The 19,853-nt window shown below is 44.0% G+C and overlaps 1 protein-coding gene across 1 annotated transcript; it reads left to right on the forward strand.

The window, feature by feature from the left end:
- Positions 1 to 10,416: 10,416 nt before the first annotated feature.
- PtA15_4A579 (uncharacterized protein) lies at positions 10,417 to 11,071 on the forward strand (the record flags this gene model as incomplete). Its single annotated transcript, XM_053168477.1, has 4 exons — positions 10,417 to 10,530; positions 10,648 to 10,795; positions 10,879 to 10,955; positions 11,033 to 11,071. The coding sequence occupies 4 exons, from the start codon at positions 10,417 to 10,419 to the stop codon at positions 11,069 to 11,071; spliced, it is 378 nt and encodes a 125-aa protein (XP_053019683.1).
- Positions 11,072 to 19,853: the final 8,782 nt, after the last annotated feature.

The following is a 19,853-nucleotide window of genomic DNA, read 5'->3' on the forward strand; positions in this document are numbered from 1 at the left end:
TCAATCAATAGATGATACTTCATCTTCTCAAAGCCAAGATTCTCTTGAGCAACCTCAGACTTGCCTAAAAACACATCCAAAAAAATTGCATCAATTAAGACTCCAAACAAAAATGCAATAAGATGACGGACCAGCTTCCCTCTTCAATGCATAATCTTCATGGGCAACAAAAGGAATTGGAACACTGCTTTGGCAAGAGTGGATTTTAGGGTTGATGTTTTTGGAGTTTGAAGCTTGTTTTTTTCCTTTATTTGGACTAGGCCTAGGAATTTCATAAGATGTGTCTTCATTTTTCAAATCTTCCAAGGCACACTCAGCAGCTATCAAACCAGTGGATGAAGATTTGCACTTCTTCTTTCTTGAAGCTGGTTTATTAGGTTGACTGGAGCCTTCATCAGTTGTATCATGTACTGCAACCTCTGCAGCTGATAACGATTTGCACTTCTTCTTCTTTGCTGCAGTTTTCTTTATTGGGATCAGTGCTTTACTTTGATCCAAATTGTCCTTTTCAGAAGGTTTGGTGAGAGCTGTTGAAGTTGATTGTGCTTCCTCTTTGATCCTGCTCCTTCAATGGAGAGTTGTCCGAATAATTGTTGTATTGCAGGCTGATATCATGTGAAGTGTTGTCAAGATCAAATTGAGAAGCCAGATTGATTGTTTTAGAATTTCTTCCTGTGTTGATAACATCATTGCCTGATGGAAGGCCATCACATTGTTGAACAAATGATTTCTTGGAAAGCTGGACAGGGGCATGTATCAGTAAACATTATTTCAAGGAATTTGATTTCAACCAAAAATGTACATCTAATCTTGCCACAGCTTTTGGATCTCCTTGATTTTTGTTTGAATGATCTGAATGTTGGCTCTAAGAATTTCAATTTGTATTCAGTTTAGTTATGAAACAAAACAATTTGTATGAATGATTTAGGTGTACTTACATTCACTCAATTCTCCTCAACGTACTCAATTGAGCTATCATCATTGGAGGTTGGGTTGGGTCCATTTTTTGATGCTTCTTTGGACTTCTCAACAAAGGATTGATTGTAGAGGAGTTTTATTTCTTGTCTTCATCCAAGCCATTGGAGCCGTCTTGATTTTTTTCATCTGAATGATTGTCAGAAGAATGACTTGAATCCTCTGCATCTTTCCAACACCAAGGATTCACATTGGGACAATCACCAAATAGGTTGTCCATTTCAGCATAGAGGGCACACATGCTTTCAAGCTTCTCAGCAATCATACTGATTCCAGCTTGTCAATTGCTGGGGGTTAGACCAAATCCAGTAGAAAGCAATTGTGTATGAGCCTTCTTGTATTTTGTCTGGTAACCAACGGTGAAAAAATACAATACGGGACCGGTATTGGCCAATACTGCGTATATGTAGTATTGTTTTTTTGATACATCAGAATTCAATACCATGTATTTTATTGAAAAAAGATACAATACGGTGGTATTGTATCTAAGAAAACAACACCTTTTCTGGGAAATTGGCGCTCAATCCAATGGCCCCTCCCAGCAATAAACTTGTATTCTATTGTATCAGAATTTATTGGCAATACAATACCATGGATGGTATTGGTTTGGTGACTTGATCTAATACCAATACAATGTATTGGACTCAAAACAAAATACCAATACCAATGCATGTACATGTACCATACCGTTTCACTGTTGGGGTAAGACATGAATTGATCTTTCATTTGTCAAGGTGTAACATTGATTTTTGAGGGATACTGATTGCAAAGTTTGATAGCCATTAACTTGTAACCATTGATCTTACCTTTAACTGGTTGTAGGGGCCTTGCCGTCTCTAAAACAAGCTATGTAGTTTTTCTTGTCTCTGAGCCAGTTGATTATGATAAGGTGATCTTCTAGCTTCAGGTGACCCTAGGTAGTAGCAATTTTGTCCACCTCTCCTGAATTTTTCTTTGGGAATTGGTTCTTAAGGAAGGACCTTGATTCCTTCCGTGTTGGTTTCTTCCCTGCCAAAAATCTGTGTTGTGCCATTCTTTTGGGATGATGAAGAAGGATGAGAAAGAGATCAATGGGATCAAAGCTACAAGTATAATTTGAATCAAAGTGGAGGTAAAACTTACCTTGAAAAAACAGAATTGAATGAAGTTGGGGCGGTTGATATTTGGCTGGGATGATTTGATTTGTACTTCAAAATCAGATGTATTTGGTTGAGAACAGGTATTTTTTTGTCTTATATTTGACAGGCCCTGGCCAAAAAAGAACCTTTTTTTCTTTTGCAATCAAGGATTGTGTGAGACCCCCTCACTCCAATATGTTACCCTGTGAAAGGGGTGAGCCACTCAACACCCCAGATGTTTTTGGGGAGCCACACGTTTCTTGGGTGCCACACCCACCTGCCTGACTTGCATAGACCAGCACACATTGGTCATCAAGGGGAATAGCACCTCCTCTCAATGAACAACACAGACCGGTCATTGAGGGGGGTGCTACTTTCCTCAATGACCAATCAATGCTGTGCTACTCCCCTTGATGACCGGCACACATTGGTCATTGGTCATTCATGGGAGTAGCACCCCTCAATGACCAAAACAGACCGGTCATCAACTAGGGTGCTACTCACATCAATGAATGATTGTGCCGGTCATCAAGGGGAGTAGCCCCCCCCCCCCCCCCCTGATGACCAACTGGTCTGTGTTGGTCATTGAGGTGAGGTGCTACTCCCCTTGATGAAAAATTGTGCTGGTCATTGAGGGGAGTAGCACCCTTGATGACTGGTCTGTGTATGTCATTGAGGGGTGCTACTCTCCTTGATGACCAATGTTTTCCGGTCATTGAGGGGAGTAGCACCCTCAATGAACGGTCTGTGTTACTCATCAAGGGGTGCTACTCCTCTCAATGATCAATGTGGGCCGGTCTACAAGCTGGGCGGGTTGATGGGGTGCGCTACTCATGTACACCATTTCTTTGGTGTACATTAAATTTCACCCCAAAAATTGAAAGAGTCTTGGAGTTTTAAAACCTGCACCTCAGTGTTTTTGGGGTAACTAGGTCTGCACACCAAGAAATTGGTGTACTCCAGAAGTGCACCCCGGTAGTATTAGGGTGCACATGTAAGTACACCAAAATGTTGGTGTACATGAAGCAACACTGGGTCAATAAGATACCAGTAACGGTAACGTATTGATATCATATCAATTTTTGGTGAGTTATTGTTACCGCTACCAGTAACGGCAGCACGTTACCAATATTCAGTTTGAATTTTGGATTTTTTTTCAAGCCGTTACGATATTGCCGCTGATATGAAGTCAATATTGCCGCGGTATTGAGATTTTTTTGGCTCTTTTAGCCTTTTTTTTTTGCTCTAATACTGCCGTTACCACGTTATCTGCGTTACCATAACGGTAACGGTATGGTAACGCAGATAACGTTTCGATACGCGCAGCGCGCAAAAAAACTCGTTACTGCTAACGGTAACGGTCCAATTAGGTAACAGGGATTGATTCAATACAAAATTTGCCCCAATGTTGTATTGAATTGTATCGACCCAGTATTGCATGAAGTAAATTTAGGGGCTTGATTAATTGACTCCCAATTTTTTGACTTCCAACTCCCAAAATGGGTTTACGTCCTGGGGACCCCAAAATGACGTCCTTCCCGGGTCCCCAGGACCAAAAATAGACACCGGGAATTCTTGGGAGTTGGAAGTCAAAAATAAAAATATGAAAAGGGAGTCGGAAATTTGATTTCCTACTAATGCAATCCGCCAAATCCTGAGCTACGGTGCTCCAAACAGCCCAAATTTTTTTCTGCAACATAAATACACTCTAGATCATATGATAAGGTTCACAGCATCAGCAAACCTCAGGAACACCCTGTGTATCCGGGGGCTGATTTGGCGGGTTTCCTACTAACACAATCCACCAAATCCTGATCTACAGTGCTCCAAACTCCCCCAAATTTTTTCTCTCAGACGAATACACTCTCTAGAAGCTAATTTTAGCTGCACAGAGGTATTACACATCAGGAACACCTTATATGAGCGGGGGGCTAATTTGATTTCCTACTAAGGAATTATAGAAGGTGTTCCTGATGTGCAATAACTCCTTGGAGCTCAACACATTTTCTAGAGAGTGTATTTAGATGGCAAAAAAATCTGGGGGTGTTTGGAGCACTGTAGCTCAGGATTCAGCGGATTGTGTTAGCAGGAAATCCACCAAATCTGCCCCTGGCTACACATGATCTCCCTGAGGTGTGTCAATGCCGTGAAGCTGAGTATATTTTTAGGGGCAGCCTTTATGCACGCCAAAAATACACCACACACACACCAAAAGGTCCTGCACGCCCAGAATTTCTGGCGTGTAGCTGCAGACAAGCCAAGAGGATGGCGTGAGGAGGGCCAGACGCCAGACCTAAGCATTTTTTTGGCATGTAAATTGCTTACACCCCATGAAATATGGAGTGCAAATGCAGTGCACTCCAAAGCTCTGCTAATCCGGCCAACCAAAGATGGTTTGCAGTACTGCGCACACCACATAGCTCTGGATTATCTCCACGCGCACCCCAAAGCACACAACACCATCACCGAGGACTCACACCTATGATCAGTCAGACCAGTCATTGAGGGTGAGAACACCTCCTCTCAATGACTGGTCAGACCGGTTATCAAGGGTAATAACACCTCTTGATGACCGGTCATCACCGGTCATCAAGGTGAGTCACATCTCTCAATGACCGGTCAGACCAACCGGTCATCAAGAGTAGCACCTCCCCTCGATGACTGGTACACACCGGTCATCCAGAGGAGGTGTTATTCCCCTCAATGACCGGTCAGACCGGCCATCAAGAGATGTGACTCACCCCAATGACCGGTGATGACCAGTCATCTAGAGGTGTGAGTCCCCTGGATGACCGGTCTGACCAATCATCAAGGGTGTGAGCCCTCTCAATGACCGGTCATCACCGGTCATTGAGAGGGGGTGTTCTCACCCTTGATGACCGGTCAGTGCCTGCTAAAGGTTGGCTAAGTACAATCATCCATGCACGCCAGAAATCGTGCATGACCTGAGATTGGTGGGACATCTTGGCGTCCAGTAACTGTACAAGCCATTACTGTGGCGTCTTGAGTCCCACACGCCATTATTTAGCGACGTTTTGGCGTGTGGGACCCAAGACGCCACAGAAATGGCGTGTACGGTTCCCGGACGCCATATTCATTGGTGTGACAACATTGGCACACCAATCTACTTGGCGTGAAATGAAGATCACACCATTTCCTTGGCGTGCGCGTGGGGTTTTTTGGCGTGCATAAAGGCTTGCCCTATTTTTATGGCAGAAAAAATTTGGTGGCTTTTGGAGTACTTTAGCTAAGGCTTTGGCGGATTTCCTTAGTTGGAAATCCGCCAAATTAGCCCCCTGGCTATTCAAGGCCTTTCTGAGGGTTTAGACTCACGTAAATCTCATCATAATGTCTAGAAGATGTATTTATATGGCTGTACAAATATGGGGGTGTTTGGGTGCTCCAGTGGGGAGATATGAATATTTCTATATTTTCTGGAAGTTTTGGGAAGTTGAATTTCCAACTCCCTTTTCATATTTTTATTTTTGACTTCCAACTCCCAAAAAGTACCGGTGTCAATTTTTGGTCCTGGGGACCCGGACAGGACGTCATTTTGGGGTCCCCAGGATGTAAACCCATTTTGGGAGTTGGAAGTCAATAAATTGGGAGTTGATTACCAAGCCCCTAAAATGAGCACATTCCTTCAGCCAAAGCCTGTTTTTGTCAATTGTGTGCTAAACCAGATCATCATGATCTGTCAAATAAGACACGCATTAGGGGGTATCAAATATGACCAAATCCACCATTATGTAATTGACTGGTTTGAAAAAATCCACCATTTTTAAAACATGCTGGTCCTTCTTCTACCACATTTTGGGATCTACTGGTGAACAATTTAATTTTTGGCTAATTGACTGCTTTCTAATTGTGGATTTCTCATATTTGATACCCCCTATTACCGTGGTACCAGATTGAAGGCTGTTATCTGCGTGCTGCGTTTTTATATGCAAACCCAAAGGCACTCCTCTATGGCAAACAATGGTTGGCCGACGAGTCCAAGAAGCTCTATTTAGGGCTCAAGGCAACTGTCTCTGATGATTTGAAGGTGAAAATTATTTTTTGTATTGTTGGCCTGCGGTAAATGTGCTTCTGTGGAATTCTTCCTTGTCAATTCATTGAATAGAAACTCAACACAAAATTTACCCTCATCCACAATGTTTGGACAACAAAGGGTAATAGTTTTGCCTTTATCGGTGCAGCAGTGGGGTACATTGACTCAGACTGGAACTATTTTTTCCGTCATCTGGCCCTCAAAATGATACCTTGGAAGCACCAAGGCAATCTACTAGCCTGTCTGATTGCTGCTCCCCTCAAGAAACACAATTTCTACAAGAAGATTTTGGCTCAGACCACAGATTCTGGCTCCAATAACAACACCATGGCCAGTACCATGTATCAACTCCTCAAGAATAGTGACGCCGCTGAGCAATCTGTTGTAGCTGGAATCCTTGCCTCTGTATTGCTCCCCCTCACCCGCCTCTTGACCGCTCCATACTCCAAATGTGGATTTTGTCCACCCCACTCCACTACACAATCCAAACACGCATGCAACCCAGCCAGCATGCACATTTGGTGCTTCTGCCATAAGCTAGCTTTGATTGTGAATTCCGGTTTGAATGCGCTTTCTCTGAAGCCTTTGCCTCCTGGGAAGGCAAAGGAATCCGTTCTTGGGTTCTTCCCTGTGCTTGGAAAGGTCCTTGAAGAAGACAAGGCAGAATTGATTGAGGTAGCCCCGGAAGTTGAACTAGCCCCCGCTCCAAGCACAACGACAAACTCAGTTGAGCCTGAAAAAGCTGATGATGACAAAGATTGGCAAAGCAACTACGGTAACGCCGACGAGCTTTCAGATGATGAGGCAGCTGCTGCTGCAAATGAGAATCAGGCTGATTACACCGCCAAAAGCTCAGACGACACAGCTAGTCAATCCCAACACACAAAGACCATAAAACTCAAAGAGCTTCTCACTAAACTCAATGTTTTGATCAAGCAGATTACTCAATCAGCAGCCCAGCGGGCAAATTTCAACAAGTCGCAAAAGAATTGAATTTGAAAGTGGCCCCGTTGATTGCCGGCTATGGCATCCGGTGGACCATCAAGTACTAGAGCTATTGGAAGGCGATTGACACGAGGGAAGTTATTGACCATTTGCTCAAGGAAGACCAGGGATCAAACCAGCCTGGGTACTTTGACAATGTCTTCTTCATACCTCGCGACTGGAATGAGATTGAGAAACTCAACCGTGAGCTCGAGGTGTGCACATATTTGCTCCAATCACATCAACATCACTTGGATCTAACTCGCTTTCTGTTTTTTTTGCCAGGTTTTTGTTGATCTGACCTCGCAAATGGAAGGCAATCATTCAAGTGGTTTCCATGTAATTCCGAGGTACTTGGAACTTAAGGACCAGCTTTCTGAAAAGCTCCACCGCTGCAATCCCAAGGACACCTTGTATCCAATGTTCTATGCGATGATTCCAAAGGTTGATAAATGTTTGGATGAAGCGATGGCCTGCAAGACCCTAGTACTAGCCACAATTTTGCATCCCTGCTACCGGATGTACATCTTTGAGCTTGGCTTTGGATCAGAGAGCAGTGAGGTTGCCGACTGCCTTGATCTTCTCAATTGACGCTTTGAAATATACAAAACGGAAAAAAAAAAATCAAACACTCAGCCTTCCATACCCAAATCTGAAGTAGTTGAAATCAAAAGGCCACACACCGCTGAGCCTCAGTCACTCAGGGCACGCCTGGCATTGAGGATGGCCAAGACACCAACCCCACATGAAGATGAGGTCAAAGTGTACTTGAAGGCTGATTTTTCCTTCAAGGACAATGCCATTGACCGCAAATCAACACCATTGCAATGGTGGAAGATGAATGCCAACACATGCCCAACCCTCTCGCAGATGGCCTGAGCGTACTTGGGGGCATTTGGAAGCTTGTGTGCTGTTGAGCGCCTCTTCTTGGTGGCAGCAGACGTATGCACTAGCAATCAAGGGCGCTTGCTCCCATCAACCATGTCACGCTGCGTAAGCAGCATGATGTGGTTGTGGGAGGAAGTGCCTCTCACCGGAGCTTTTGAGGAGGTGGGGAAGGCATTGAAGGCTTTGGTCCCCTCAAACCAAAATAATTAGTCTATCTACCAGTACATATCTCTTGTTACTTGACTTGCGCATTATCCGTAAAAAAAATCCCATAGTTGTTGTGCAATAACGTAAAAAAAAACATTGCCACACTTGGATAAATTAAAGAACCACTCCAGCAAATAAGAACAAAAATGCAACACCGTAACTTGAATCGGTTACGCGTAACGCGTAGATAGCTGATAAAAGTTTGTTACGTTACCGTTACTTTAGCGTTATCTGTAGCGTAACTACCCTATGTTGCCTGAGGTGTGCTAATGCCCGGAAGCTGAACATATTTTCTGGAGAGTGTATTATTATTGCAGTGTAGCTAAGTTTTCAGGGGATTTCCTTAATAGGAAATCCGCCAAATTAACTCCCCTGTTCCACAAGGCCTTCCTGATGGTTTCTAATTCTGAAAATTTCAACATCTTTTCTAGAAAGTGTATCTAGATGGCTGCAAAATTTTGGGAGCGTTTGGGTGCCCCAGTGGAGATATGAATATTTCTTTATTTTGTGGGATTTTTTGTAAAATTAAAATCCCAGCTCCCATTTGGGATTGCAGAATTACAATTCTAACTCCCAAAACGCCGCTGGGTCAAAATATGGTCATGAGGACCTGGGGGAGATCTCTTGAAGCGGTCCACACAACATGAACTCCATTTGGGAGTTGATTTTGTAATTTATGGGAGTCAATTTCTCAAACCCCTCTAAGTAATGAATCAACATTATAAATAGATCTAAATAAAATAATATACCTTCTCCTTTCCATTCAAAGTGCTCCCAAATTTCACTAGTAGTTTTCCGTTTCTTTTTAGCTGGATTGCTTGACTTGGAAGTTGATTCTCGCGCGCTGGACGGCTCATTTTTGGTGATTTTTGAATTCTTTTGTGAAACAGCGGGAGTTGCAGATTTCTGAGTGCCTGAAAGATCATTTGTGGTCACATGCTGAACCTCAAGTTTGGATTATCCACCTTAATCAGAAGAAGAGGAAGCCACAATGACATGCCATTTTTGTTTGGAACGTGGCATTGTGGATTTGTGGGGCCAGGTGTTTGTCAAGCTTAACTAAGCCTCTCCAAGGAGGTGTGAAGCGTTTCCAAAGGAGAGGCTTATGTGTAAAGTTGTGGTCGCAGCCTGAGAAGACTGGGTTTTTAGTGTTGTTTTGTTGTATTTTGGTTTCAAGATCCTGTAGCACATACAACTGAGCACTCCAAAAAAGAATCAAAATGAAGGAAGTGGAGCCTACCTTCTTGCCTATGATTTACAAAAAAAACAATGTCAAAAGTGGCATTGTTGAGGTTTCTACATGTGTTTCAAGAAAGACATTTTAAGGGCTTTTAGGGGTGTGAAAGGGGTGTGATAGTGTTTTGCCCCGGCAACCAATCTGTAATTCCTGTGACAGATGATTGATTGGCTGCTGGCCAGCTTTACATATGGTTTCAAACACAACAGCAGCTTTTTTTTAAAGATTTCAACAGTTCAGAACATGTAGGTAGTCCTGAGGATTCCAATGATGCCATTGGCTTCTCAAATTTCAGAGGGGTTGGAGGTCATCTGGGGGGGGGGGGGGGGGGGGTTATGGTCTTTCCAGCCATTTGGCTGGTACTGCTCACGCGAGAACCTTGACATTGCGTGCAAGTCCCTCCCTGGCGCGGACGCGAGCACGGGAGGGACTTGTGTTAAGTTCGGGTGTTTGCTGATGCTGACTTGCCGGTGGTAAAAAATTGAAATCACTGAAAACAGTAACCCCAAAGTTCGAACACGTGTACCCTAGGCCCCTGCACCCCCCCTGTCCCGCAGCGCAACCTCAGCTATGGACGGCCGCAGTCTTAGATCCGAGACGTTGACTGCGGCGCAAGACAGCCAGCAGCTTTCCCGAACCCGAACACAGTTCAATGTCGGGTCTTGCCGGTCCGGGTCAGAAACTGGTTTTTTGACTCTCAGTCTACCCGAGCCCGACCCGAGACCCCGACGGGTCTCGGGTCTCACCAGGGTCGACCCGACCCATTTGCATCCTGACGAAACCTAACCTGATGAGAGTCTGCCACCCGCAGTCACTGAGCCTACGTACCCGAGGGCGCGCAGTCGCTCCACTGTGCACACGCAGCGAGACGGAGACGCCCTATCCCCCCCTTCTGGCGTGCGCCTTAATCTGAATCATCCCACCCTCACGATCGACATCACCCCTCGACTTCCGAAATGGCCCCTCGTGAGAAGAAGGAACGCAAAGCCCGCTCGGCTCTCTCGGACGTTGTGACTCGAGAGTACACCATTCACCTGCACAAGCACGTCTTTGGCCATGGGTTCAAGAAGGTCTGTCACCCTGGCTGGTTCTCTTCGCCTCCATCACATCCGATTCTCAACATGAAACCTTCAGTCACTTTCAAAAGCGTTGAATTTCATACCTAACTTACTCGTTCCTCTGGTCAGCGTGCTCCCAAAGCTGTCAAGGCCGTCACCGAGTTTGCACGAAAAGCTATGGGTACTCAAGATGTCCGGATCGACCCCGCACTGAACGCTGCTATCTGGAACCACGGTATCAGGAACGTACCGCGGAGAATGCGAGTCCGACTAGCCCGTACGGTTGATTTCCTTGTGTACCCCTCTCCTGAACTGCTAGTGATTTGGGTCCATACTCACCCATCATTACCTGCGTATCAGGTCAACGTAACGATGACGAGGACTCGAAAGAGAAACTTTACACCCTGGCAACTTTTGTCGAGGTGGCCGACTTCAAAGTAAGATCGATCAACTTGTTTATCTTCGTCTAGATCGCCACACCAACTTTCTAAATTTCGTGACTTGTTTATTCCAGGGATTGGACACACAAGTCGTCGAAACGGATGACGCATGAAAAATATTGTTACACTCCCCTAACTATGATGCGTCATCCAATCTACTCTCGTGTTCCCCTCTGTGGCGGGCTGGTGACTTAGTCTCCAGCCTTCTTGTTGTTTTACTTGTTCAGCCTCTAGACCTTCCATCCTGGTCCTAGTTGCGTAGGATAACCCAGGAGCTACCCAATAACTCCTCAAGCTACCCAAGTGTGGGATAAAGGTGGCACTTCTTCCTTCCCTTCTTAACCCTAACCCATTCCGCCTGCTGTGGCGGCGGCTGAGAATAGGGTGGAAAGCGGGAGCAAGATTGAAGTTAGATGTTCACCTTCCTTCTTAGGAATTGAAACTCTCACTCTTTGTAAGTATTGAGTCCTGCTGAGCCCGACCCGTAACTCCAGGTGGCCTGGAGTCCGCTCACGAGCTCAACTAGGCCTCCGGGCGGGAGCGAGAGCGAGCAGCGGAGCTGTCCACGCCAGTGGAGGCCTACAAGGACCCAGGAAACCCCCTGTAAATGGCCGTAACGAAAATGTATGAATTTTTTGGCGAAAACCCAAAATGGTAGGCACAAAAATGGTATGAATGGGCTTTTTTGGCCTCAATGGTAAGCACTTCAAGTGTATGAAATTTTTCCTGGGTATGAGAGGGTAGTAACTAAGGGCCTGTACCATAGCCCGCGGATTCCAAGGATCTTGCCCAGGATTCACAACTTTCTGTGAAATCCGAGCGGCCCAGAATCCGGAGTACCATAGCGCTTATTTGTCACCCTCATAATCCAGGGAAAACAGGCCATTTTCCTCAGTTTGGAAAAACGGCTCCCCCCTATTTTTTTGCCTTGGTTTCTGCACTCCCCTCCCTCACTCCCCCTTCCCTGGTCCTTGGACCATCAAATACATTGTATGTACATACATATGTATATACACATAAGACCATCCACCAGATTCTTGATGGCCCGTTTGTTCCGGTCATCCAGAAGAGTCATCACTTGTCATCACTCCTCTTGATGGCCGGCTCGTTCTGGCAGCGGTGGGCAGATACGTTACCCAAATGGATAACTTTGCCCGTAAGGTAACCATTACAGTTATGTTACCTGTAAGTTACTGATAACTTCATTGCATTTACAATATCATTTCCTAAAAACTTAGTTTTGATTTTTTTAGTTACGTTCCTGGATAACTTGACTAAATTTTAGTTACGTTACTTTTTTCATAATTGTGGATAACTTGGTTGTAACTCAAGAATCGTTACTATATCAGATATATGAGCAAAATTGAATCCTACATTCATACGTATGTAAGGAGCACATGAAAAGATTTTGAAAAATGATTCTTTTGTGATGAAGTGGATTTGAAGGGGTTTAGTTATGACAATTTGTACGAGAATCAATTGACAAGAAATGAGATAAGGAAAGAAATATTCTATCATCGTGCCTCAGGTCCTTTAATTCTTTGGGAGTCTTTCTCTTGACAGAATAATTTGAAGTTATTGAGTTGTTTTGTCGCCCCATCAAAGTATTCACCCAAAGGATGGTCCTCACCCAGCCATAAGCGACTACTTACAGATCTTTCAATTGTGCTTGGCAACAACTTCCCACGATTGCTAGTGCAGACATCGGCAGCCAAAGAAAATGTCCGTTTGACAGCTGAAGAGGAAGCTACGCAGCCTAAGTAGTCTTTTGCCAACGTTGAAAGTATGACATAATTGAGTTCGTGTTCCTGAAATATTGATGAGTCAGAAAAACAAGCCTCATCTCAAAAGCAAATCTATAAAACATACTTTCCACCATTTCAACGCAGAAAATGTGTAATCCTTTTTATCTCCTTGGGTAATACGATCCATTCCTCCAAGGTACATTTTGATTTTGTCTTTGTCTGAATTGTTGTTTGGACCACTGAAAAATCAATAGATGTTCTCGTCAATTGTCTCGTTTTCCTTGTTCGCAGGTGTATCCTTTGCGTGCTCTTCTTGCAAAACTTTCTCCACCATTTGAGTCTTTCTTTCTTCAAATAATTTGACTAGTCTCTTCTTTGCTTCTAGTGCTTCTTTTGGGAAATGTGACTCAAAGAGAGCAAGCCTGAATGATGGGTTTAGAATTGTTGAAATCACTAGATTTTCACATTCAAGTGCTTCTTTCAAGTAAGTATCTGTTTTTTCGAACATTTTGACAAACATAGGATGTAAGGGATCACCACGATGTAAAGAAGATGACTTTTTCTTCAGATGATTTTTCAATTGCAAGTACTCGGGTATTGCAGCACTACCAGTTGGACCATCGCCCTCCATCTTCTTTGTAAGTAAGAAAAAGTACTAAGAGTTTGATTAATCATCATTAGTTCGATGATCTTTACAAATTCCAATCCCAAAAAAAAACCCAAACCTTCAATTCATCATTCAAATCTTTTATCAATTGCCACTCATGTGACAAGAGGGTTATCTCTTGGAAGTGGCCAAGCTCCTTCTGGGAACTCCGTCCTCGTTGCCGTGCACGTTGGGCATGTACTTTCTCCAGATCCTCTTTAAGAATCTCGTCAATCACCTTGATGGATTGAAAAGAAAAATAATTCAACACTCTTCAGGTGTAATATATAGTTGACAACAAGGAAGTGACTTATTTCACAGGCGTCATAAGCACGCTCACGACTCTCAAATTTGATGTTCCATCTGATTCCATATCCAGGGATCAGACTATGCAGATTCAAGCCTTTCTTCTTGGATTTCCGTTTAAATACTTGACGCCATGCACTTGTTGAAGTAATCTTTCTGACAACAAAATCTAACTGTCATTTTAGCAGGTGAGAATATTTTCAATATCTGTATCTTTTGTATCAATAATTTGATTCAATTTTAAGCTCAGACCTTTTTAGTTAAACAATCCAAGTCATTGGACTCATTACGGTTGGTTGCGCAGTATTCAACTTTGTCCTCATCTGACTCTTCTTCGTTTTCTCAATTTTTGATTAGCACAGCAAGCTCTTGCTCGTCATGTTCTGGTTCAGATCCGCAGTCGACATCAGAATCTGTTTCATGGACTGAGCCATTTTCTGATATTTCTTCGTCTTCCTCAAGTATAGTTTCCATGTTATTGGCATACGGAAATGTTCCAAGTACTGACTCCTTAATTTTTGCAGGGGGAGGAGCGACGATTCCAAGTTCAGCAAGACCAGCATTGACGATTAAAGCAATCTTGTGGCAGAAACAACGTATGTGCATGTTCTTGGCTCGCCAGTCAAAGGAGTACGCCCCGTTTTGTTCTTCCAAGATGTTGAAAATTCTAGTAGCCATCGTATTATTGCTTGAGGCAGAATCGGTCGTCTGAGCAAGCATGTATAATTGAAAAAAACTGATATGAGTATTGAAATTGTACAATATTTTGTCACTTAATTTATTGAGGAAGGCTCTACTTATCTTGGGATAGATGCCATGTTTCTGCAAAACATTGGCAAGTGGCTCAGCAAGCCACTTTCCTTGATGAAACCACAATACCAATTTCAGAGAGAGATGGGACATGTTGAACTCCAATTGGTTGTTGATATATGCAACAGAAGATCCAATAAATGCATAACGGTTTCCTTTTGTTGTCCAAACATCGTGGACAAGAGTGAACTTGCTCGATGATTTCTAGATTTCAGAAAGATTTTATCCGTATTTAGAGTCTTCCCTATCAAGAATTCACAGGGGAACACTTACCTTCAAACTTTGAAGCATGGATGCTTGCAATGATATCTATAGTTGTTTGGCCTCAGCTGCAGCCCATTTACGTTTATAAAGTAAAGCGTCAGGTTTAGAATAGTGAAAAGCAGCCCTCAAGTCAAAATCCTTGATCCGTGACCATGGGAGAGCATTGCGTGTTTGCCAAATCATCAAAATCTGATTCAAAGTTTTCTTATCAAACTTTCCAGCACGTCCAAAAAATGATGTAAGTTTTTTACTTCCATTTGTGTTCTTTTCAGATACATAGTTCTTTGACCTCATTGACTGTAGGGGGAAGATTTGCCCCTAATTCAATTGCCAGGTCTCTGTTGGGACAGCCCGATCCATCACGTCCAGCTTGGTTTGATCCATCTCTATGTTTTTGTAGATTTGCATCAGAATTATGTCCACCACAAACTTGCTTCTTGCACCACTTGCATTTGTACGTAATCGGTTTTTTCTTCAGCTCTTCCTCCTGTGAGTATTTCCAGGAAAAATAAATCAGGAGACAGTCGTTAAACAATGAGACAGAAGATTTGGGTTTTGTTTGACATACTCCTGCTTTGGGAGGGTGGAACGGTTCGCCAAAGAAATCCAGGGGAGAGTCAAACTTCTTTTCAGTACGCTTTCTAGCCGCTAGAATTTTGGTGTTCTCAGGTTCAGAGTCCTCACGCAAGTCAATGAATGATCCCAATTCACTATTGTTTGGTGGATTCAATTTGTTTTTCTTGTGTTTTTGTTGATCGTTTTTTGTATTTTGTTGATTGTGAGGTGTTGGTTTCTTTGTTTGAACTTCTTGGTCGCTATCTTCATTTTTGGAGACAGAAATGCTTCTCAATTGCTTATTGTTGGATTTCTCTATTGCTGGTAAAGGTCTATTGACTGATCAACGAGAATCTGAAGGTGGCAAGACGATGGAGGGATGCCGACTGATATTTGAGCTAACTCGAGATGAACGTCGGATTCCATTTGCTGGTACGCTGTGCTGAGAAGCAGTCCCTAGTCCGTAGGATTTTTGAGCCATGCGATCACAATTAAGAATGAGACTGTAGAGAGTTGAAGGGAACCTGTCAGTTTTGATCTATGAGACTAGAGGCCAAGGCGGCTGCGCCGCTGCAGGGCCCAAAAACCTATGTCAAATTCCTAAGGGCCCACCCACACCACTTGTCGCTTGGCATATTCATTCCCTCCCAGTCACCTCCAAATTAGGCTTCATATTATCTCATAGGAATTCATGAATTTTGATTGGAGGAGTTCTGGTTGGCTAAAATTCTAAATCTAGAGGGAATAGCTAAATCTTACTTGCTTGTTAAAATTGCTCAAGATCAAGTTTTCACCAGAAAACAAGTTTCTGGTGCCTTGATCTCAATCAATCAATACATTTAGGCAATGGTAAGTCTGACAAGTGCTGAGCTCAGTAAAGAAATAGTCAAATTTGAGAATAGCTTTCCAAAAAGAAAAGCAAGCCCACCCCCTCCACAACATCTTGCTTTATATTGCAAAAGGGTCAAAATGGAGTAATCTTGGGGAGAGGCAACACTGGTTCGCTACACTACGCTACACTATTTCAGCGCTACGCGTTAGCGTAGCGGCAAAAAGCGCCCATCTATTTTGCATAGCGTTAGCGCGCTGTTAGCGCCGCTACGCTGCGCCAATTTTCAGCGGCGCTAACAGCGCGCCAATTCTTTGTTAGCGTTAGCGCGCCGCTACATACGCTGCGCTGCGCTAGCCCTTTTTTCCCGCTAAAGGCGCTGTAGCGCAGCATAGCGCGCGCTCTTTTGCGCCCTGCATGTGTAGCGTTAGCGCAATTGCGCGCATCTGCGCTAACGCTACGCTATCAGCTAAAATAGCTGCGCACCGCGTGCGCGTAGCGTTAGCGCATATGCGTGCAATTGCGCTAACGCTACGCTAACAAATAGAGCATTTGTGCTGCGCTACGCTACGCTAACCGCTATGGTTAGCGTAGCAACCCAGTGTTGGGAGAGGAGGCCCACAATTACTATCATTTTTTGCTTGAATGCTGTTTTGGCATGATTTTTACTTTTCCATTCATCAAAAAAACGGCTGAGCTTGCTGTTGCAATGGCAGGAATCTGGTTAATAACATGGATAGATTAGGATACATTATCTGAACTCCAAATTCTGATCACTTGGTCAAGGGGATGTGGCAAAATCACTATATTCCCAGCCATTTCTGTCCAACCCCATAATTATGTAATCATCAATAGGCAGACTATTTTCAATCTGATTGTTGGGCTGAGCAGCTTAACTTTTTTGTTGAAACATTCCTTCTGGGATATAACAAATAAGTCAGAAGCATAAGTGACAAAGTCCAATGCACCATCTTTGTCTTTATCCCAGAGGAGAGGTTCATGAGCAGCATCTGATTGGATCCATTTTCCAAGAAGCAGAATTCACATAGGTAACTCAGGTGGTCTGTCAATGGTTTGTTATGGTCCAAATGATCAAGAGCTCACAATTGCACCTTGGACAAAACAAATCAAAAGAATCCTTCAGGCTTAAATCTGTTGATCCTTTAAACCTCCAGTACTTGGGGCATGCTGGTTTTGTTTGGTGTTTTCTGTGTGTTTTCTGTATTTCAGTACAAAGTTCAACAGCTTTCAAGCTTTTTGTTGTTTCCACTAATTATCATCAATCATCAAAAGCCACTTGATATATATTTCAAATAGTTTATTGACATAATTTTTGACATCTCAGGTGAATCCAGCTCAGCTCTAATTCCTTTCATCCTTTTTGCATCCTCTTTCAAGGCTTCAACCTCTTTCATTGATTATAAGTCAAAACAAATGTCAGTTCTCAATGCATTCCATTTCAAGGCAAAAGTACAAGAGCTCACCACTTTTGCCACTTTTAATTGCTTCGTCTAGATCTGCCCCTTTGTTTTCATCTTCAGGCCAAAAAAGATGCCTGTCATGTTGCAAGGAAGCATTTATACTTGGCTTCGGTCATTCTTGCCGATCTTCAGTGGATCAGAGGGTTCAACCTCACGGGGAAAGAGAATCATTTGCCCAAAAAATGCAATGTATCAGGCTGGATGGTGTGGAGCGAATTGTACATACTCAATAGGTTTCTTGGTTTAGGCTGACAATCATAGCACTCCATCTCACCCTGAGGAAGAAGTGTGAGCATAGGGGGGAGGGGGGAAATCAAAGACAAAGGGTGATCAACAGAGCTTTTGTGTGCCTTGCTCAGAATTGGGCCGTAGAAAAATCAGGAGCTGTTGCCAGGAACTTACAGTACAAATCCGGACTTGTGCGGGACAGAGAGGGTCGCCCCTGCGGCTCTTGGCCTGGTTGATGACGTCGACATGGAGCAGGGAGATGGGGATGAGCTCAGCAATGTCGGCGAGCCGGCGTTGGGTAGGTAGGATGGTGCCGGCTCTGGGCAGCAATGACAATAATGACAGTCGCGGCCGTGTGGGGCTGGTGTTGTTGAGCACGTGGCTGGGCAAGATTGGCTTGTTAAGGCTGGCTGGCGGCGGCGGGACACGGGCGGCAGCGGCTGGCGGAGGGTGCGGACGCCTGGGCGACGGAGAGGACGACGAGGGACCCGAGATGCTTGTCCGGTGCCCTGCTGAGGCAAGGGGAGGAAGTCGGTCGCGATTGAGTTGAGCTGTTGGTGCCAGGTGGACCGAGCCGACGAGCGCCCAAATGTTCTGTTTCAGCTAACCAAGCCCGGCCTGCAGGATTGCGAGAGTCTGAAAGACGAGGTCAAAAAAGCAGCTGAGGCCCTGCAGATGGGATGCGTTTCGGACTTACACGTAGTTGTGGTCCTGCACCAGGAGAGCAGCCTCCATCACCTTGACGACATCAGCCGGGTTTTGAGAGTTAGATCCATGAATTCCTTCACTAAAATTTGAGCATATCTGATACAAGGAGCATTTGCCGAGGTCAAGTAAGATGTTGCTTACTTTGAGGCGGTCCAACCAACGGTACTGACAAGAGCATTGACCTAATTCAACAAATCAGAGTTCAGGTCGGGCGGTGGATCGTTTTGGAATTGAATTAAGAACCTACACTTAAAACCAATGACGACCAAGCTGAGAGAGTCAAGGAGTGCATTGATGAGACCGAGACCCCAGTCTGATTTGGATTGCAGGATGTTGATGATCTGAGTTAATTTGAAAATCCCGCTTCCGAGTGTGATTGTGAGCTATTGCAAGGCTTTAGAATTTGCAAGATTCTATGCTTGAAACAGTAAACCTTGTCCAGCCAGCTGTGATAAGCATTGTATGTAGATGGGGGTGGCAGTTCATATGTTGATACAGATAGTTCCTGACAACCAGTAGCGCGGCCTGGAAGGGTAGTTGTTGACGATGCGTGGCTTGGCTGAGGACGAGTGAGCGTGGCGGTAGCTTGAGCGTGTGCGGAGGCAGTGAGTGGCTGAATATCAGTTGATGAGGGTTGATGGGTATTTAAGGAGGGCTTCTTCAAAGTGGATGTCCCCCCAGGGGATCCGGTTTCGTCCGCCCCCTCCCTGGAAGCCCCCTAGTTGCTTGATTAGGCCCCTCCTTGGCAGCTCTTTCACAGAGTTTTTCACAACCGGCCCTTTTTTGCTTGTTTCTCTGGCACAGCTGGAGGGTCATCCATAGGGCCTTTGGGTCTTTGGGGATATTTTCAACTGCTGTGTGTATTTTCAAAATTGTGTGCTCTTCTGTTGTGTTATTTTTAAATTAGAAATATGCCAAAACTTAGATCTAGGTTTCCACGTTTGTGTGGATTTAATAAACTTGGATAAAGGTTTGGTGTTTTTAATATTACACCATATTTATCACACTAACAAATGAGGCCTAAAATAAGGGGCTGTTGATTTTTACAATTCCTCTTTTACAATGTAAGGACATTGTAAAATGATAACATTGCAAAATTACACATTATCCACAAAACAAATAATTTTACAAAATTGCTCACAATTGAGGGCATTGCAAAACCAGAGAATGTAAAAACTAATTTGTAGATTTGCACATGATCCCTTTTTATGTACAAATTTACCATGTCATTCTTACCACGCCCAGACATTGCAAAATCTGACATTGCAATGGTGCACCAGAGAGGCAAAACAATTAATTTTGCAAATTAATTGCTTTACCAAG

This window comes from Puccinia triticina, chromosome 4A (genome assembly GCF_026914185.1).
Source record: "Puccinia triticina chromosome 4A, complete sequence".
NCBI lineage: Eukaryota > Fungi > Basidiomycota > Pucciniomycetes > Pucciniales > Pucciniaceae > Puccinia > Puccinia triticina.